This window comes from Callionymus lyra, chromosome 5, assembly GCF_982586985.1.
Source record: "Callionymus lyra chromosome 5, fCalLyr1.hap1.1, whole genome shotgun sequence".
NCBI classification, from domain to species: Eukaryota; Metazoa; Chordata; class Actinopteri; order Syngnathiformes; family Callionymidae; genus Callionymus; species Callionymus lyra.
Genome location: NC_141822.1, coordinates 35,877,628 through 35,895,750, shown reverse-complemented (window position 1 = coordinate 35,895,750; position 18,123 = coordinate 35,877,628). Strand labels below are relative to the sequence as shown.

The 18,123-nt window shown below is 37.8% G+C and overlaps 1 protein-coding gene across 1 annotated transcript in view; it reads left to right on the top strand.

Moving 5' to 3' along the window:
• Positions 1–17,810, top strand: part of LOC148080486 (uncharacterized) — a 59,505-nt gene extending 41,695 nt beyond the window's left edge. The window contains exons 23-61 of the mRNA XM_087792208.1: positions 304–357; positions 837–881; positions 983–1,036; positions 1,100–1,153; positions 2,563–2,616; positions 3,755–3,808; positions 5,448–5,501; positions 5,626–5,670; positions 6,320–6,364; positions 6,515–6,568; positions 7,380–7,433; positions 9,618–9,671; positions 9,735–9,788; positions 9,875–9,928; positions 9,996–10,103; positions 10,183–10,236; positions 10,297–10,404; positions 10,582–10,635; positions 10,805–10,858; positions 10,978–11,034; positions 11,140–11,193; positions 11,269–11,322; positions 11,829–11,882; positions 12,343–12,396; positions 12,469–12,576; positions 12,711–12,818; positions 13,288–13,395; positions 13,474–13,527; positions 13,759–13,821; positions 13,885–13,938; positions 14,008–14,043; positions 14,126–14,143; positions 14,217–14,252; positions 14,338–14,364; positions 15,019–15,069; positions 15,143–15,311; positions 15,379–15,488; positions 15,693–15,908; positions 15,971–17,810. Coding sequence (XP_087648334.1) covers positions 304–357; positions 837–881; positions 983–1,036; positions 1,100–1,153; positions 2,563–2,616; positions 3,755–3,808; positions 5,448–5,501; positions 5,626–5,670; positions 6,320–6,364; positions 6,515–6,568; positions 7,380–7,433; positions 9,618–9,671; positions 9,735–9,788; positions 9,875–9,928; positions 9,996–10,103; positions 10,183–10,236; positions 10,297–10,404; positions 10,582–10,635; positions 10,805–10,858; positions 10,978–11,034; positions 11,140–11,193; positions 11,269–11,322; positions 11,829–11,882; positions 12,343–12,396; positions 12,469–12,576; positions 12,711–12,818; positions 13,288–13,395; positions 13,474–13,527; positions 13,759–13,821; positions 13,885–13,938; positions 14,008–14,043; positions 14,126–14,143; positions 14,217–14,252; positions 14,338–14,364; positions 15,019–15,069; positions 15,143–15,311; positions 15,379–15,488; positions 15,693–15,908; positions 15,971–16,117 — 2,685 coding nt within the window. The 3' untranslated portion in view covers positions 16,118–17,810. The remainder of the gene's footprint in view (positions 1–303; positions 358–836; positions 882–982; positions 1,037–1,099; positions 1,154–2,562; positions 2,617–3,754; positions 3,809–5,447; positions 5,502–5,625; positions 5,671–6,319; positions 6,365–6,514; positions 6,569–7,379; positions 7,434–9,617; positions 9,672–9,734; positions 9,789–9,874; positions 9,929–9,995; positions 10,104–10,182; positions 10,237–10,296; positions 10,405–10,581; positions 10,636–10,804; positions 10,859–10,977; positions 11,035–11,139; positions 11,194–11,268; positions 11,323–11,828; positions 11,883–12,342; positions 12,397–12,468; positions 12,577–12,710; positions 12,819–13,287; positions 13,396–13,473; positions 13,528–13,758; positions 13,822–13,884; positions 13,939–14,007; positions 14,044–14,125; positions 14,144–14,216; positions 14,253–14,337; positions 14,365–15,018; positions 15,070–15,142; positions 15,312–15,378; positions 15,489–15,692; positions 15,909–15,970) is intronic.
• Positions 17,811–18,123: the final 313 nt, after the last annotated feature.

Sequence of the window (18,123 nt, the reverse complement as noted above, 5' to 3'; positions counted from 1 at the left end):
CCAAACACGAGCAAGAATCTGAATCAGTGAAAAGTTGACAGAACTCATATTATCTCTCATGTCACCCAACAACTGCTTTTACTGTGTGATTCTGACGCCAATATTTGAAAATCCACTCTAGCCAAAACTTAAGAAGATAGGTATTTTGAGTCATTGAAAGAGAGGACCCCCATTAGTGTCGTTCAAAACTCAGATCCTCCGCATTGCCAGTGCAAGAGGAACTAGACAACTTTCAAAGTGCTGTTTAAGCATAATTTACGACATAATTTAAAAGATTATTAAAAATATCTTGTTCTGTGACAGGGTCGAATTGGCAGAAAGGGCTTTCCAGGAAAGGTTGGACCTGAGGGAGTAAAGGTAAGTACATGTCCTTTTAAATTCTCATTTATATTATTTCTTTCATCTTTTTGAACATATAAGGACAAATAACTAATCTAACCAACAATCAGAATCTTCCCAAAGTAATTGTTTCATTTATGATTCCGACTTGACATACATTTTTGACCAACCTTTAACATTTCTATAAAATTTGTGTTGAAATTGAAAACATTGGAGAGAAACTTTTATGTACTTTGTTGAATGAGAAAACACAGATTATTGAAGGATTATTGAATAGCATATTGACTGTTTGAATTAATTTTTCTCATCCAGGCAAGTTATAAAACTAATGTTTGAATGATAATATGTTTAACATAATTTTATGTAATCAAATTCTTTTAAATATCTTTCTTTTGTTATTATTTTGGATCACACTTCCATGTCAGAACATGATGAACAGCTTTCATTAAAAAAAAAAAAATTGAATCATGTGATTTGAGGAATATTTGTGTTTGCAGGGAGAGCTTGGCATCACTGGAAAAGTTGGTCCGGTGGGAGAAAGAGTAAGATTCCTTCACATTGGCCTGTCTTGTATGATGCAGGGGGGTGATGGTGCGGGCGAATAGCCATCCTTTCTATAGAACACAGATTCTTTGTGCTGCAGGGTTTAGTGGGCTTCATTGGACCTGTCGGAGAAGCAGGACTGGCAGGAGAGAAGGTAAATATCTCTCTGTGGGAAGATTCATCTGCACAGAGAGAGTTATTATATGTGTGTTTCAAGGGGGATCGTGGTGAGATCGGCGTTCCTGGACCTCCTGGAGAAAAGGGGTCATCGGTAAGCATCACTCAAAAGTTCTGGGACTAGTCCTGGGACAGCTTTTCTGACGACAAATAGTTCCGAAGGTTGCCCTTAAGTTTTTCTTTTTTCACGGATTTACGATAATGACCATAACAAGACAAAACTCGATCGTGAAAAAAACAATGATGTCTGGTCTGGTCTGCAATACAGTATGTTTTCTTCTCTGTGGTTTCTTTTACTAAATATTACGAATGTGAATCTGGGCTGAAGCGAATTCTAAGTTATTCCCATGGGAATATTTCCATGTCTTAAAGAAGTCAGAGAAGGAGGGATATTAGAGGTTAGCATAAGTGCTTTGTTGCATCAATCACAGGTATTGACAATAATAGTATATATATATAAATATATATATATATATATATATATATATATATATATAATAACAATAATTATTCTTGAACTTTTTCTGTGACCCATATTGTTCTACAGTACTGAGGACGATCTGCTGCACATGGCGGCCGTGGATCATGTTTGATTTACGGATATTTCCTGCTGATTCAGAGAGAACTGTGCAGCTGGCTGAAGGCCAGGTGGAATCCTCTGAGGACAGCACACACAGACACATTTATAGATTTTAGGAAGTTCTCTCTCTCTGGTTGTTCTGTCAGCGACAAAGTCGAAACAGACGTCTGGAAAAGACAGCACATTTAACATAAATGAACCTACAGCTGCTGTGAGCTGCGTTTATGATTTATTCCTGCGGACACTTGAGAGCTGCCCCTGTGTTAGGAGCCATGCAGGATTTTATTGCACTCAGCTGATCTGTGTTCATTCTGAAATACTTTCATTATACAGTTACACTTTTACAAATGTTCCAGAATTTGGGGAATGGCCAGATCCAATAAAGAAAAGAGCGCAGCATGTTTTCTTATAAAATCATCCCCTCCGCTTGACTGTTTATTTTTGTTTTGATTTTTCTGCAGATGTACTGCTTCACTCCTGCTGCTCTTCTGTGAGGTTATGTTAATGCATGTGGCAGACTAAAGTCAAGGTTGTTTTATTAGTATCTTAAGACACCCTTGAGATGCAAATCTCTCATTTTTGCTGCGTTTTATTTACACTTTATCCCGTTGACATTAACCTTGTCAATGTCTTGGTAATAAAGTGAAATTCTCCTGAAGTGAAATGAAAACACAGTTTTAAAGGTTAAAAGTGAAAAAACATGAAATGTTTAAAGCAAAACTTTAGACGGTCTTGAGCAGAAACTATCCTTTATCTTCTAATTAATGAGTTGTATAAGATGTTTAAAAATGTTTAAGTTTTTGTACCATGAACCGTTTACATCAGTTGACTTCTACAGGTATTTCATTCTCTTAAGCCTGGTGTGTGTATCCATCTTAACATCATGTTATTTTGCTTATTTTGGTTATTGCTACATATTGCAGGGTCATCCTGGAACACCGGGTGAAACAGGACCTACTGGGCCCCCAGGAACACCAGTGAGTAAACTCACCAATATAATATTATGTGTTACTTTTGCATGTCTCGAGCCACATTTAGAAAAAAAGAAGACATTCTACAGAAATCACTGGAGCATGCACTATTTTTAATGATTGATTATGACTTCATAGTGATCATTGAAACTCTAGAGTTTTAGCTGCCTGCCTACATTTTAAAACCTGCTACTGGGTCATGAGAGTTCGTCGCTCAGTGATGTGTTGTGTTCTTCAACATTTTTTACCAAAGAGGGTGTGAATAGGGTGAACACCTGTTCAAGGTGTTCCTCACCTCAAACCCTGGCTAGCTGGGATGGTCTCATTAAAAGTGTATTGCCATAACAGTACAATGTAACATAACCCTGTTGTTAATGATGCATTCCCTCAACCTTCACTCGCTTTACAGGGACCCGGTTAATATACAGTTATTTTGTTAATAATTGATGAGAAATTATATAACTAAATGTTATCTTAATTAAATTGTCTTTCATATTGAAGTGTTTATATAAAATTTCTGTATAATATATAACATTTTCATCATATATTTAAAACATCATGGGATAATTATACTTGTAGATGTAAGTATTTTTTTCTATCAAATCAAGAGGATTTCTTCCTCAACTCTCTTCTGACTGACTGCCCCTCAACAGTCACATCACCTCGTGCCTGAATTTAAGTTATATTAAGCTCAATTTAGTGTAATTTATATTATATTCTCTAAAATATGAGTTTGTGACAATTCTGCAACACAGGATCCCTTCAAGAGTTGGCACCCCCTGCTGATATTACATAGCCCTACCTGTCAGTCAAAACCCAGACACCAACAATTAATTAGAAGCTTTCCAAAATCTACCCTCTTTGTCATGGCAAGGATCCACAAACTTTGGGTCAAGGATCACCGGAAGGTGGGGGCTGCCACCAAAAACAAATATAAATACTGGGCTCTGGTTTGCAGCAGGACAGGATTCCAGAGAGGGGCTTTAATTGGTGTGAGTGACACATCTAACAACAAACCCCATAGTTTGTTCCAGAGGTCAGGGTCAACACGCATGAGCTCTGGGCTTTGTCAGCATAAACTTTTGTCTTAGTACTCTGCCCTTTTCCTTTTACACTCCTCTGATTCATCCTTTCTTTCTTGCAGGGACTCTCGGGATCTTCTGGGCCAGCAGGTACCAGAGGACCTAAGGGCTTACAGGTGGGTCTGAGAGTTTCCCACCTGTCACGTTCAAACATCTCACTGTTATTTCTTGGAATTATAGTCTAGGGTCGTTTGAGGGGTGTTCCATTTGTTTTATGAAGTCGTCGGAAAAACTTGGGCAGTTGAACATAATAAAATGACATGAACTGACTCTGAACCAGCGTCCATTTAATGGACATGAAAACTTGCTTAGATCAGCAGCTGAGGCTGTTTCATCTTATTCGGGAGCCATTATCACTCCCTGGAGAGCTTCAGCTAACTCATGAATCAAGCCATGTTTCAGTGGCATGCATATAAAAGAACAATGGCTTGTTTTAAAAGGACACAGTCCTGTTTGGCAAGAATTGTGTCATGGAATATTTAACTGGAAACAGAAATTCATTGTTTGGACATTTAAAAAAAAGTGTTTTCATTTATTCAACAACTATAATACATGTATTAGGTTAGGTTAGGTAGAACTTTATTGAAATTGTTTAAATTAAGTAGTATATTAAGTATTAATAACTAAATAGTTAAACAATTTCATTTATAATAGATGAGTTGGTTACCTTTTCTGTGTGAGAATGAAGTCTTAATGTTAATGTCGACCCGATGTACTGTATGCATAGATGCAGTGGCTCCACTGCATGTCTATGTCTTTTGAATCATTTCAGAAGCGGTGATGAAAGAACAATCAATGATTAAAATCAAGACATTAGATAACTAATGTCATTGTGAGGTCAAAGTTGTAGTAAAATGTTGCTAAATGCTGTATTTTTTTCCAGGAAAACTGACAAATATAAAGTATGTAAGCTGGAAGTTAAGCTACTTCATTGTTAAATAAAAACACAATTCATAGGATTTTCAAGTTGAATTGCTATTGAAAATGTAAAAATATATAAGTTTATGTCTGTGAAATATCAAGCCTCATGTTTTTAATGTGATCTGCTGGCAACTCAATTCTCTATCGTTCTAACTTATGGGTCTGAACAGGTGTCTGACCTTCTCCAGGTGTTAAAGGTCATATTATACAGCTCTGTTACATGAAGTCAGAGGCGCTTGAAGAAGTTTAAAGGTTTAAAGGCTCACACTTTTCAGAGACCTTCATGTCTTGCTGTGGTCTACCGGGACATGTTTCAATTAGTACTGCTGTCAGCTATGTCCCGCCAAAAAAATACCTGCATGATTTTGTGACATCTTCCAGACAGAGAACTTGTTTATCCTGTCAATACACCAATCAAGCCTTTTCATATGCAGGTGGAATTGAGTTGTTTGACTACCAGGCTGGTAATATCAGGGTTCACTAAGTCAAATAATACAATGAGATGGACCACAGTGAGTTCCTGACTTACCTACACATTACCATGTGATGTCAGACTGAAAGTTCAGATGCTGCTGCTGCCCAAGAACAGATGTGTTTTCCGTTCACTATCCAACCAAACTTTTGATTGATGTTTGGCACTCATGTGATTTTAACAGTGTGCCTTGTGTGTCAGCGTAAACTCATGTTTACACTGACACACACTCACTGAGCAGCTACCACACAGGAGCCCTGAAATTTTCTCTGGTATCACACTGGTTTCTCACACGTTTCCCGGCTGTTAGAAAGTGTTACACTGACCTCTGTTGGTGAAGGGACACTTGTCTTGTGTTTCAGGGAGTGACTGGGCCTGACGGACCAACAGGAGAGTTAGGCGTAGAAGGAAAGAAGGTAAGAAATCTACTGGGTGATTTTATGATTTCATCTGTGCAAATGATGTATTATTGTGAAACAGCACCAATAGTGTTCCGTCCTCTTTAACTCTGCTCTCCCTCATCCCTCACTCTCACCACAGGGCCCCGATGGTCCTCCAGGAAAAATAGGCTTCCCAGGTTTGCAGGTGAGTCGTTCTGGCTCTTTCGCACAGCCCTGCTCATCTGATCTTCTTTCTTTCATGTTTGTATATGGTGTTTATGTTTCCTTGACAGGAAAAAGCAGCTGCATGTTTATAGGACCTTCATAGTACCAACAGTACAAAGAGCCACAATGAATATAAATTTAAAAACACATCAAATGATTTCTGAAAAGTTAAAGCCCCGGACCACACATAATATTTTTTTTAATTTTATAAATCATTTTCATTTTCTGGATTTGAGTGATTTTGCCCCTTTTTTTTTGAGGAAATCTTTTTGAATGCCTTTTTGACAGGGGCAAAAGGCAGTGTCCAAATTGAAAGTAATATTGAAAATAAAAAAATATTGATCTTGGCTGGTTTCAAGTGAGACTCAAAATATTATGTGTGAAACAACCAACTAAATAATTTAAATGTATTTAGTTTATTTATTTAAACAAGACTATTTGACTCTCTATCCAACTCATTAAATACAAGTCACAATACTAGAAGTCATGGTCCAACTTAGTTTTCAATATCCAAGCCACTATGTCATTCTTCACTTCTTATGTCATCTCATCATAACATGAATCACTTTCTCTTTTTAAGGTTAAAACATTGTAACAATTACTCACAAAGTCTTCTTTTGTCTCTCTAGGGGAAGATGGGTGAGATGGGAGAAACTGGACCAAAAGGTTTTCTAGTAAGTTGTTGATTTAATATGGTTTATATAAAACTTAATATAGTGATCAATTCCCAAAATTAATCAAAGACATGTTAAGCTATTGAGCAGCTTTTTTCTGTGAAAACCATAAGTTTGAAGAGTTGCACAAAAACTCAATGTTTTTTGCAGGGAATCCAGGCACCCTCGGGACCTCCCGGGGACAAGGGAATACCTGGCGATCAGGTATGACACAACATATCATGCTCAAAAACGTATTCTCCCATGATACATCATATCTTTATTTAGGCAACGGAGAGCAAAAGGGGTTGTTTATAAACCATATCTTGGCCTCTAATAAAATACACATTCGCCTTCATGCGATGTTTCCTGTAGCGCTGCCAGACTGCTGTCTGGTTCAACATGTGTTGTTGCAGCAGGGGAACTAGCTGTTGATGCAGGTAGCACACTGGCCTGAGTTCATGTCAAACTATTTGTTTTATTATTTTTATCAATGTGTCATTGGATAGTCAAACTGGATTTATCTGATGAACTATTGCAGCATAATGATTTTGCATTGACTGAGGTGAATGATACCCCGACTGTGATATAGATATTCTATATCACCTGCTAACGCCTATTTAGCTAAGGTATTCATGCTAACAAGTGTCACATATTCTGTATAATCCATTCACATATTGTCCCAGGCTGCTGTCCAGGACCTTCCTTGGTACAGACAGATCATCAAGCTCTCATGAAAACTAAGAAGGTTGTAGAACGGTCTAGACCAGGTCTAGACTCTCTCATAGAGATTAGCGGAGGAGGTGAGGAACTACATTTTTCCTCCACAAGGAGAGAAGTAAATTGAGGTGGCTCAGATGCCTTTTCGGACACCTCCCTCACTAGATATTCCAGGTATGTCCAACTGGAAGAAGATCTTGGGGGTAAAGCATGATATGTTGGACAGACCATCTCCCTGATGAACAGGAAGATTTTTTGGGGGGGAAAAACTTGCAATGTTAGATTATCAATTCTTCGTTTGTGTTTACATCCACAGGGTCCATCCGGAGGAGCAGGAACCATAGGACTGTTGGGTGAAATGGGACAACAGGTAACAACATCTAACACACAAACAAAAGTCTAAACAGAATGTTTATTAGCCATGTTTAGTGGATCTGAAAACATAGGAACGTAATCCTGACTTTGGCACCATCACCACTCCAGCAAATATTTTATATTTTATTCCGGTACTATGTACCGTCTACTCCCTAAATCCTCATCCGACTCACATTCCTTTTCAAAATTCAGCTAGACCCCAGCAGCTTGATGTGGCGGTTAATAGCTCAGCAACTATATGGGGATCACATTCCTCAGCCTCCCTGGCAAGGTATATTTAGGGGTCAATCGAATAGCCAAACCTCGGATTCAGGAGGAGTTATGTGGGTTTTATTCCGGGTCCTGCAACTGTGGATCAGCTCTAAACCCTCAGCAGGATTTTTGAGGGTGCATGGAAATTTGCCCATCCTGTCCTCGTGTTTTATGAATCTGGGGAAGGCATTCAACTGTGTCCCAGGCAGTGACGTACGGTGAGGTTCATGGTTGGTGAGACACTGACTCCTTTAGAGTCGGTTTTACAAGTATACAAAACCAAATGGGAGCTTATTCAATCGGCTACTGCTTATTTCATCTCATCAGCATTCTTCACACACACATGCACATCTCTCACTCTGGTGACATTTTTAAAAGACGATTTAAATGATTTTATTAGACTGATGTCCTCACATTCATGCAAGCTATAGCATAAATCTGTCATCTTTGACAATATCACATGACTAAGGGTTTAAATAGTTTAAAACAAATATTTAATTAATAATTTCTATTCTAATAAGCCAATATTGAATTGTTGTGATATTTTGTTGAATGTTAGTCTACATCCTCCAGATTTTTGGCAGTATTTGATTGTGGATAAATATTTTATCCATCCATATCATCTTTGACATTGACATAAGAGTCAAAGCAGAACTATTATGTTTTAATTATCAATTTATTTAAAATTCTATATTCAAAATATGTAACCTCCCATATTTAATTATCTGAGACCTTTCAATTGGCTGAAAATCTAACTCTAAATTCATTTTAAACAATCAATAAATATAGAAAAAATGAGTGAACTGATAAATAATTTAAAAAAGAATTAGCATACGTGGATTTTAAACAGTATACAGTACAACCGTGATAATAAAAGATTAGAAGGAAGACGCAGCTGATTATTTGCTCTTAATTTTAAAGACATGTATTTATTTCCTCCAACTGAGGAGAGTTTACCGTAAAGTTTAGCAGGCCAGATTTTAATTTGGCTAAAGAGTGAAGAATCCCGAGCAATAGTTAGCTTGACAGCATTATGTCAGCGCTGTATTTGTATTAAAATGTTAAGTTACGAAAAATCTTTCTGCCTCAATGGAGATGTGAAGTAGTTTGATGAGGCTCATTAGTGTGTGCCTCTAACTTTGCCTTTTCCCTGCAGTTGTATTTTCGTTCAGCGAAACTAAATAAGACCCTTACAAATATTTAACTTTAATGGTTAAAGGCATTAGCCAGATTGTGGAAAATCAAGGAAAATAAACGTATATGCAAACATTGTATTGGCAACATTCAGAGATACAGCAACTATCATGGACAGAATTTATAGACCTAGCCAGGGCTTTAAGGGGTCCTGTCTGTTGGGCTTTGGATTATGTCTCTCCGTTTGCGGATGGCTAGAACCTGCTGGCTTCATCAGACCGTGACCTCAGTGGAGGTGTTCAGTGAAGTGGCAGGGATGAAAATCTTCAAATCCTAGCACCTCCAAATCCATGTCCATGGTTCTCAGTTGGAACGAGGTGTGGAGCCTTTTTCCTGTTGGGGATGAGATCTTGCCCAAGGGGAAATAGTAGAAAAAGTATCTTGTGTCTTGTTCACGACTAGAGAAAGATGGAGCGTAAGATTGACAGGCGGATTGAGGAAAGTGACAAATGTCTGGGCCTGCCTGCTGAACATGTTTCCTTCACGACCCTAACCTGGATAAGCCGAAGAAAAGAAGACAAAACAAGATAAAGAGTTTGAGTTGAGGCACAAATAAAAGTTAAAAGCCTTACATTGACAACAGTCATTTAAACTGATATTGGTAAAATAAACAGTTAATCATTAACGGTTGAATCGTTTAATATTGCAGAAACAGGTAGAATGCAGAACATCTCGATCACTTGGACTTTACGAATAACATTTTATAACTTTTGTACTCTGTGGTATTCATAAGGGTCCCATGGGTAAAGTTGGAGACCCCGGACTTTCAGGAGAGCCAGGAGCAAAGGTCAGATGACACAAGTGGAATGAGTTCTAGTTATTTTCCCACTCTAATTCTAACAAACTTCAGGGAGATATTGGACCGGCCGGTAACATTGGAGAGCAAGGACTCATCGGAGAGCGAGTAGGTTGATCATTAACTACAAACATTTGAAAGAACCCAAAAATATTTCTAGAGGATTAAGTGGCTTTCACATCTTTTTTAAACAGGGGGCACCCGGCTTAGAGGGTGAATCTGGTTTGTCTGGTTCTGACGGCCCTAAGGTGAGGTTACTGCAAATCTATTCTGATAATGGTTTGGAGGTGGACTGTAAATCTTTTTTGTGTGCAGGGTGAAAAGGGTGAGATGGGTCAGGAGGGCGACAACGGTGAAAAGGGTGAAATAGGTCTAAAGGGAAAAGAAGGTCCAACTGGAAATCCTGGACTCGGTGGCGTCAGAGTAAGTTCCTTTTAACTGGGGAAATATCTTATAGTTCTGATAAAACTGCTCAGCCGTCGCCTTAACTTCATTTCTCCAGGGTCCAGAAGGGAAACCCGGGAAAATTGGAGAAAGAGGCAAGCCCGGGATGAAGGTATGATCAGAGGTGATTAAAAAAACAAAATAGTTATTAAGAATTATTTGTTGCTTTTAGGGGGCAAAAGGTCACATTGGATACCTTGGAGAAACTGGGTCGATGGGGAAAACTGGGCCTCCAGGATTCGTCGGACAAAAGGGCTCTAGAGGAACTATTGGACACGTGGTCAGTGAACTTTGTAATGTTGGGGACACATTTGTGTATTTATAAAGAGCTACTATTTTTGTTGCCTAATTTAAGACACCAGTTATTAGAATAATACCAAACGCATTAAAACCAATATATATTCGATATGTTAGTGCTGCTGTTAAGTTGTTATTTAATTATTATTTTATCAATCAGGGCGCTCCTGGACGGATGGGTCAACAGGGAGAAACTGGAATACCAGGTTATGAGGTAAACTTATCTCTAAAAGTTGATTAGATTGTAGACTTTGAGCAAGCTGCAAAATGAGAAATAACAGTTTCGTTATTAACATGTCATTCAATAGTTTTTATTTTAGTTTGCAGGGAAAAAAATCCTATTGTGGTTAAATATGTTTTACTAGTAATGTTTGTGATCCCAGGGACATCAGGGATCTCTAGGGCCGATGGGGCGCCCAGGACCAAAAGGTGAAAAGGTATGGCTCACACGTGACACCATACGACTAACAAGAGGGAATCGATCCATACATTCAATCCTAGCGGCTTAGCATCATTTGGCAATTTTTAAATATATATTTCCTTCATTTTCATACAGGGTGAGCAGGGGGATGACGGGAAGGTAGAGGGTCCCCCTGGTCCTCCAGGTGACATAGTAAGTCACACCTGACTTATTTTCTTTCCTTTTCGAGAACAGCATTCCGTTTCAACAGCAGATGTCACATGGCCTTGTTTTTACATTTCTCTTCTCCTTCTTTAGGGGCCACTGGGTGACAGAGGAGAGAGAGGAGAGCCAGGAGACCCTGGATATAAAGTCAGTTTTCTCATTTCTCTCAGATATTATCATCATTGTTTGAGGTTAGTATGCTAACCTTTGACATACTCTTAGGGTCAAGTTGGGGTTGATGGACCAAGAGGCCGAGCCGGTGCTACTGGACTCCTGGTAAGTCCAACAAAATAATCTATTTCTGTTCTTGTTTCGGCTTTTGTTATCTAATAGTCATCTACCAGTGGTATGAAGGTTTCATAAAACAGCTTATGAGGCTTCACGATACAGAGCTTCTATCAGTTTAAAAATGATGTTAGGTAACACGTAAGTGTTCCAGAATAGAGAGTGTCATCTAATAGCCTTTGAGAATGAGGACACTGTATCATACTGTGAATGAAACCTCAGCAATAAATCAGTATTATTATAACTACAAATATTACATGTACATTGAATAGGTTCTGTGAAATCATGTGCTATTTATTTAATCAAACTCAATTTATAAACTCAAACATAGGCTTGTAGGCTTTTAGCGTGAAGTATATGTATGTTAAAGTGCAATTGAATTTAACTGAATTTTGTCTTCACAATAGATATGTGAGTTATGTGATTATTGATTATTCAGGATTCAGGATAGTTTGTGATTCATTGATAAACTGATTGTTCCAACATTCTACTTTCAGGGTCATCCTGGAACAAGAGGGCGACAAGGTCCCAAGGGCGCCAAAGGAGATCAAGTAAGAAGTATAGCGATGATCCTGATATTATTGTTCTTAAGGTTATTTATTATTTTGGTACTTGTCTGACTGAGTTTATTTTCTAGAGTGTGTTTAAGGTCTATGGGGGTTGATGTAATAGATGTAACTCAGTTGAACATTTTTGAAAAATAATTGTTGACTTATATCACTAAAACATGTTAATGCACTTAAGTATGGTTCTGCAAGAGAACCTGCATGTTGGTCTAGAAATCTAGATGTAAATGTGCATATTTTCTTATGCATAAAATTCTTCCATTGATTCTTGGAAAAAGGTACAAAAAAGACGTTAATGACAGCTCATTAATCAGTCTACTTATTTGCTCTATGTTATTTTTGGCTAATAATTTGACTGCTGTCATGCATCGCTCATAACTTCCATTTATCATCAATGTCCGAAAGTTAAACCTTCACTTACCAAACACATTTTCTTTCCACTAAGGGTCAAACAGGAAAAAAGGGTCAACCTGGACAAAAGGGAGCGAGAGGACAAGAGGTGCACTTCATCTCTTCCTCGTCAAATGCACCTGTTTTAGCTTAAACGTGTCAAACGGATTTGTTTTCTCAGGGTGCTGGTGGTGTTGCTGGTGCTCGCGGTGTAGTTGGACGAGGGGGACAGGAGGGAGTGCCTGGAATGGATGGAACACCAGGAAAAGATGGAAACATAGGAATGCCGGTGAGAGACACTTTAATGATCATTATTCTACTAACCATTTTGTGCTACAGCTATTAGAGTATTCATTTATCTATACATATATGGAGTCTTTATTGATTAAATAACCTCTTTAAAACTAAATTTTTATCTTACAGGGACAACATGGTGATGATGGAGAGATGGGTCTTCCTGGAAAAGCAGGCTCACGTGGTAAAACTGGTGTCCCGGGACTCCCCGGAGATCAGGGCATTATCGGACCGAAGGTATAGCGAGATTGATAAAAACAAAATCAATTTTACTTCAGAAATGACTTAACAAACATATTTTAATTAAAAAATGTTAATGACATCGGTCTCAAGTTGAATTGTATACACATCAGACTGCCAGAATGTAAATTTAATTAATACTTTTTTTTTATCACAGAACCCTTTACAGTTGAAAAAAAAAAACTATATTACAAATTTATTTTCAAATTATTATTAAACTATATACAAGAAGAAAAAACATCAAACAGTACTGTCTCTCATTGTTTTTTACATCAGGGTTTAAGCAAACAATGTATACCACCTTTGATGGAGTTTTTTTTTTATGATATGACAAACGTGTTAGTAGGTGTTTGTCTTTAATCTAAAAACAACCTTTACCTTGAGCAAAAATAATTAACCAAAAGCTTGTATGAAGAAAAATTCTATAAACCACCATAACTCGAAGTCTGGTTCTTAACCTCTTCAGGGACATCAAGGACTAAGGGGTCAGAGTGGACCACCTGGAAAAAAAGGCTTCAGAGGTGGGATAGCACTTCCAGGACCACAGGGTGACAAAGGAGCCAAAGGCCAGCCAGTGTGTACCATCCCCAAAATCTGAGAGACATAAGAGTTTGACTGTTCTCTGCTTATAACCAACATTATTTCACCGCAGGGTGACCCCGGCAAACCAGGTTTTCCAGGAATTCTGGGAATATTTGGACCTCAGGTACGTTCACTGTGAAAACATTACCACTGAGAATAGTAAACTGACTGAGCTAAAGCCGTTTTTACATAAACATTATGTCTTTGGAAGACTTGTTGCGTTCAAAGCATATATATTAAAATGGAACCACAAGTGAGCCTATTTATATTATATTTGTCATTTGTCAAGACAAACGAAACAAAATGGCTTCATAAAATGTCAAGCCTTCTCAAAATTCCTCTCCTTGTGTCTCAGGGAGTGCCTGGTGACCACGGTCCAAAAGGCATTCAGGGACCAAAGGGCCCACAGGGAGCAATGGTTAATAAACAATCTTGATTCTGAAATGTTTCATTAGCTTTAACAAACCTTTTTCTCGCCCAGGGCAAAGAAGGAGTAGTTGGTCCTGTTGGTTTTATTGGTCCAAACGGAAGAGCAGTATGTATGAAATAGTTGGTCTGAGCTGAAAATACAAGCACTTTTTTATACTCATGTGTTTGTTTGCAGGGTCCCAGAGGGCAGAAAGGCAGCCGTGGAGAACTTGTAAGCTATTTTTTATTAATGTGACACTTATCTTATTGTTGAATTTTAAGATTAAGAAAGTGTTCTCTCTTTTCTTTAACAGGGAGTTCAGGGTCCGAGGGTATGTGTGTCACTTTGAAACATCCCTGTTAAGCAATATTTTGTTACCTAAATGTGTTTTTGGTCTTTTACAGGGTGCACCAGGACCACGTGGACCTCCCGGACATCCTGTAAGTTTGGTTTGTTCTTTAATGCAACCAAAAATGTCTTCGTTTTAAAATCTCTCTTTAAATGTTTGTTTCCTCTCGTTTCCAGGGTCCACTGGCCATCCCGCAGTCGTTTGTAAGACTTATTGTAGTTTGATTTTTTTGATGATTTCATCAGAGTTCTAAGCACTACATTATTAAGTCCAACAGGAATTTCTTAAGGGACAAACTTAAATATCAAATAAAAAATGAAAACGAATTTTTAAAAAAAGTGGACAACTGTGAGAGGAACATCATACTAAGAGTTACTTTCAAAACTTTAAATTAAAAACTATATTTTCAACTATTTGAGATTGAAATTAAATCGTCTTGAACGACAGAAGAAAAACATTTTCAGTGTTAGGAGTTAGCATCAAAACTTGGCAGATTTGCTTTGTGTTTTTTTTATTTGACTTCACTTACATAAAAAACGCTTTTGATATTTAAATCGTTTTTGAGAATTAAAAAAAAGATTTATCAACAATTTTGACAAACAAACCGAATGTGATTATTTTATTTTTTTTCACGTTACAATCTGATTTTTTAAACGTGAAATTCATTTTGCATGTTTCAAATATAAGTCAAACATTTGGTATGCATAGTTGTGCACACAAGTTGTCAGTGATTGTGGTGAGCTTGTTAATTATGCATTTTATTGTAGCCATCGGGCTGCACTAAATATTTCAAAGTATGTTTAGTGTTTATTCAAAAAATCTATTAAAAAAAATCATTTTTTGTTCCTCTGATGCAGAGAGATGATGGCGTCTTTTTTGTGGACTCTCACCTCCACCTCAGAGCTGAGGTCAGTACTTAACCACCTGTTTCTTCTCAACTAAGTTTGTTTAATGTTTGTCTTATATTATCTTCCCGAACAGGAAAAACAAGCAATGGATCTCCCTATGCTGGACCAGGGCACTGAGATCTTAAAGACCCTCCACTACCTCAGTAACCTGATCCAGAGCCTGAAGAACCCACTGGGCAACCAGGACAACCCAGCCCGCATTTGCAGGGACCTGCACAGCTGTGAACATAAGTTAAATGATGGTAAGTGTAAAACTCAATAGATTGTTTTGGAAAAGCCAAAATAATGAACAGTTTTCCTCTCTTCCAGGCACCTATTGGATTGACCCGAATCTTGGCTGTTCCTCGGATAAAATTGAAGTGTCCTGCAACTTTACTGGTGGTGGTCAGACGTGTCTAAAACCCCTCACAGTTTCAAAGGTGAGCTAAAGCATGCTGATGATATTTTGAGCGTCTAGTAAAAAGGATTTTTTATGTATTGGTCAGACTGCAGTGATCGAATTTATTGATCACTGCACACTAAAGTTTGAAACCGCTTGTAGTGAATGTATCTTCATTGTTGATGCCAAGAATGAATAAAATATTACATCAAATCTACTCTAATTTTGTGTGTTTCGGGAGCAGACTGTGTACAGCGTTGGACGTGTCCAGATGAACTTCCTAAATCTCCTGAGCTCTGAGGCGGTCCAGCACGTCATCATCCACTGTCTGAACATGACCGTCTGGGGTTCTGGTGAGGATCAGCTGGTCGACAGCCCGGTGAGGTTCAAGGCCTGGTCCGGGGGGATTTTTGAGGCAGGAGGAGAGCTGGAGCCAGAGGTCCTGGAGGACTCTTGCTGGGTATGAGTTGTACCATATTCTTTATCATTTCAAACTTTCTTGACTATTGTGTCGATTTGTAGATCAATGATGGCCGCTGGCACCAAACCCACTTTTTCTTCCACTCTTTGGATGCGTCTTTGCTGCCTGTGACCGACATCTACAATCTTCCAAAGACGTCTCCCGGCTCACATTACAACCTAGAAGTAGGTCCGGTGTGTTTCTTGTGATAATCTACCTAGCAAAGATGGCGGAATCATGGTCCTCCGTCAGCGGGTCAACGCGAGGAAAGGTCCAGATCAAGCTCCACTGCCAAACTCCCATTGGACTGCGGCAACAGAGGGATGCAGGTGAGGGAGCAGCAGAGGAAGTTCTTGTGAGTCTCCACAGCATCAGTTTCTTTGAAGAGGATCCCATCGTGTCATGGAGAACTCGAATTTCTCTCTTGAACATTACTACATGAAGGTAGACCGACCAGTGGACGTAATAGTAAATTATTTTTGTATACAAATCTGTGTGATTAAAAAAGAAAAAAAATAGTCAGGAAATGAGTCTGTCAAGAATTCATGAATTTGGATCATTTAAATGTACATATATGTAGACTTAATATTTAACTGTTATACATGTATATCTAATGTAAAGTTATAATCTTTAAGTGCAATAGAAAATGAGAAGATAACTGTTAAACTACGTTGAAGGATTTGTTTTCCGGGGCATGCTTATTTTTCTGGCACTTTGTGCTGCTCAGAGGCTTGTATGCTTGAGAGAATTTTTTATTTCCTGGGGCTCTGTATCGGAGTTTAAAAGACAACAATCACGCCACATGTTGTTTTCATCTACCAGTAGCCACTGATGTTCAAGATATATCAGTGAACATGGCTGTTAAAGCAGCAATACGTAATGTTGAACCAGGTGTTTCTTGTTCCCCCAATGTTCGACCAGTGTAACTACAATGTCGTGAAAACAATTTTATAACATGCTGTACTTGCTTACAAAAGAAAGAAAATACTCCTTCTACAGTTTCTGGTTTTATCCTCTAGTAAGTTATAAAAGCCCCTCAGTACATATGTGAACACCCTGTCTCTGAACAAACATAAAGACAGTGGTCACAGAAAATAAAAATATTAATAATGCATAATGTATGAATTGCTGTTCTAAAGGGTTGACATATGGTAAAGTTGTGTTTGTAATCCACGCGGTTACGGTAGTTAGATATAGTGCTATGAAAAGTCAGAATCCTGTTGCTACACCACTCTGTCACAACTATTTCATTCCAAAAAGGCAGCTTTCATTGGCTGCTCTTAGGCTTTTTAACCCCAAATTGTTATTAAAAATACACAAACTGTGTTTTATATTATATAACGTAAAGAATCCATTTAGTGTTGATGAATGAGCATATATTTGTTGTAACTGGACACTAGTGTGTATAATTGTTCTGTATACAGTGGATCCCCTCTTACTAATTTATGTTATTTAATGCTAACATGGTTACAGACTCTTTATATATATATATAAATATCAGCTAGGCCAACTGGTCTTGGAGTTCATAGATTTTTTTTTTCAATGTACATTTTGGCTCCAGAGAACAATTTTTTATGATGTTAATTATTGTTTTTATTTCTGGTGTTTCTCTCTGTCTTCTACGCTAATCAAACATGTACTGTACCAGCCTTTTAAAGATGTGCAAATATGTGAAAATATTTTTGTAAATCTGTTGTAGACATTAAAAGGAGCTAAGAATACCTCACCTTTTACACACAACTCAGATCAAGAGATGCATTATTTTTATTTGTTTGAATATTTAAGCCTGTTCAGAAATATCAGCCAAAACAAACCTAATTCTGAACATGATGATATCTGGTTTTATATATTTTCTTGACTTTTTAATATTTTTCAGTGTCCATTTTTTCAATAAAAACTTTCAACCCGTATAAAGTTTGAATCATTTTTTGATACACTTCAGATCATCTGCGCCATAATGACCTGTTAGGTAAGACCTGGGCAATGAGGCCCGGGGGCCACATGCTGCCTTTTTTAATCTGGCCCTGATGAGTTTTAAAAAATAGCATTTTTTATGGATAATTATAAATGTATTCACATGTTTTACTTAGAGTTATCATCCAGATCTTCACATTCATTTTAACAATATCCATAAAAAAATCTGAACACAATCTAAAAAATAGATAATTGAGCAACATTTTTAGTCTAGCACATTACACTTGGCTATGTGTAGATT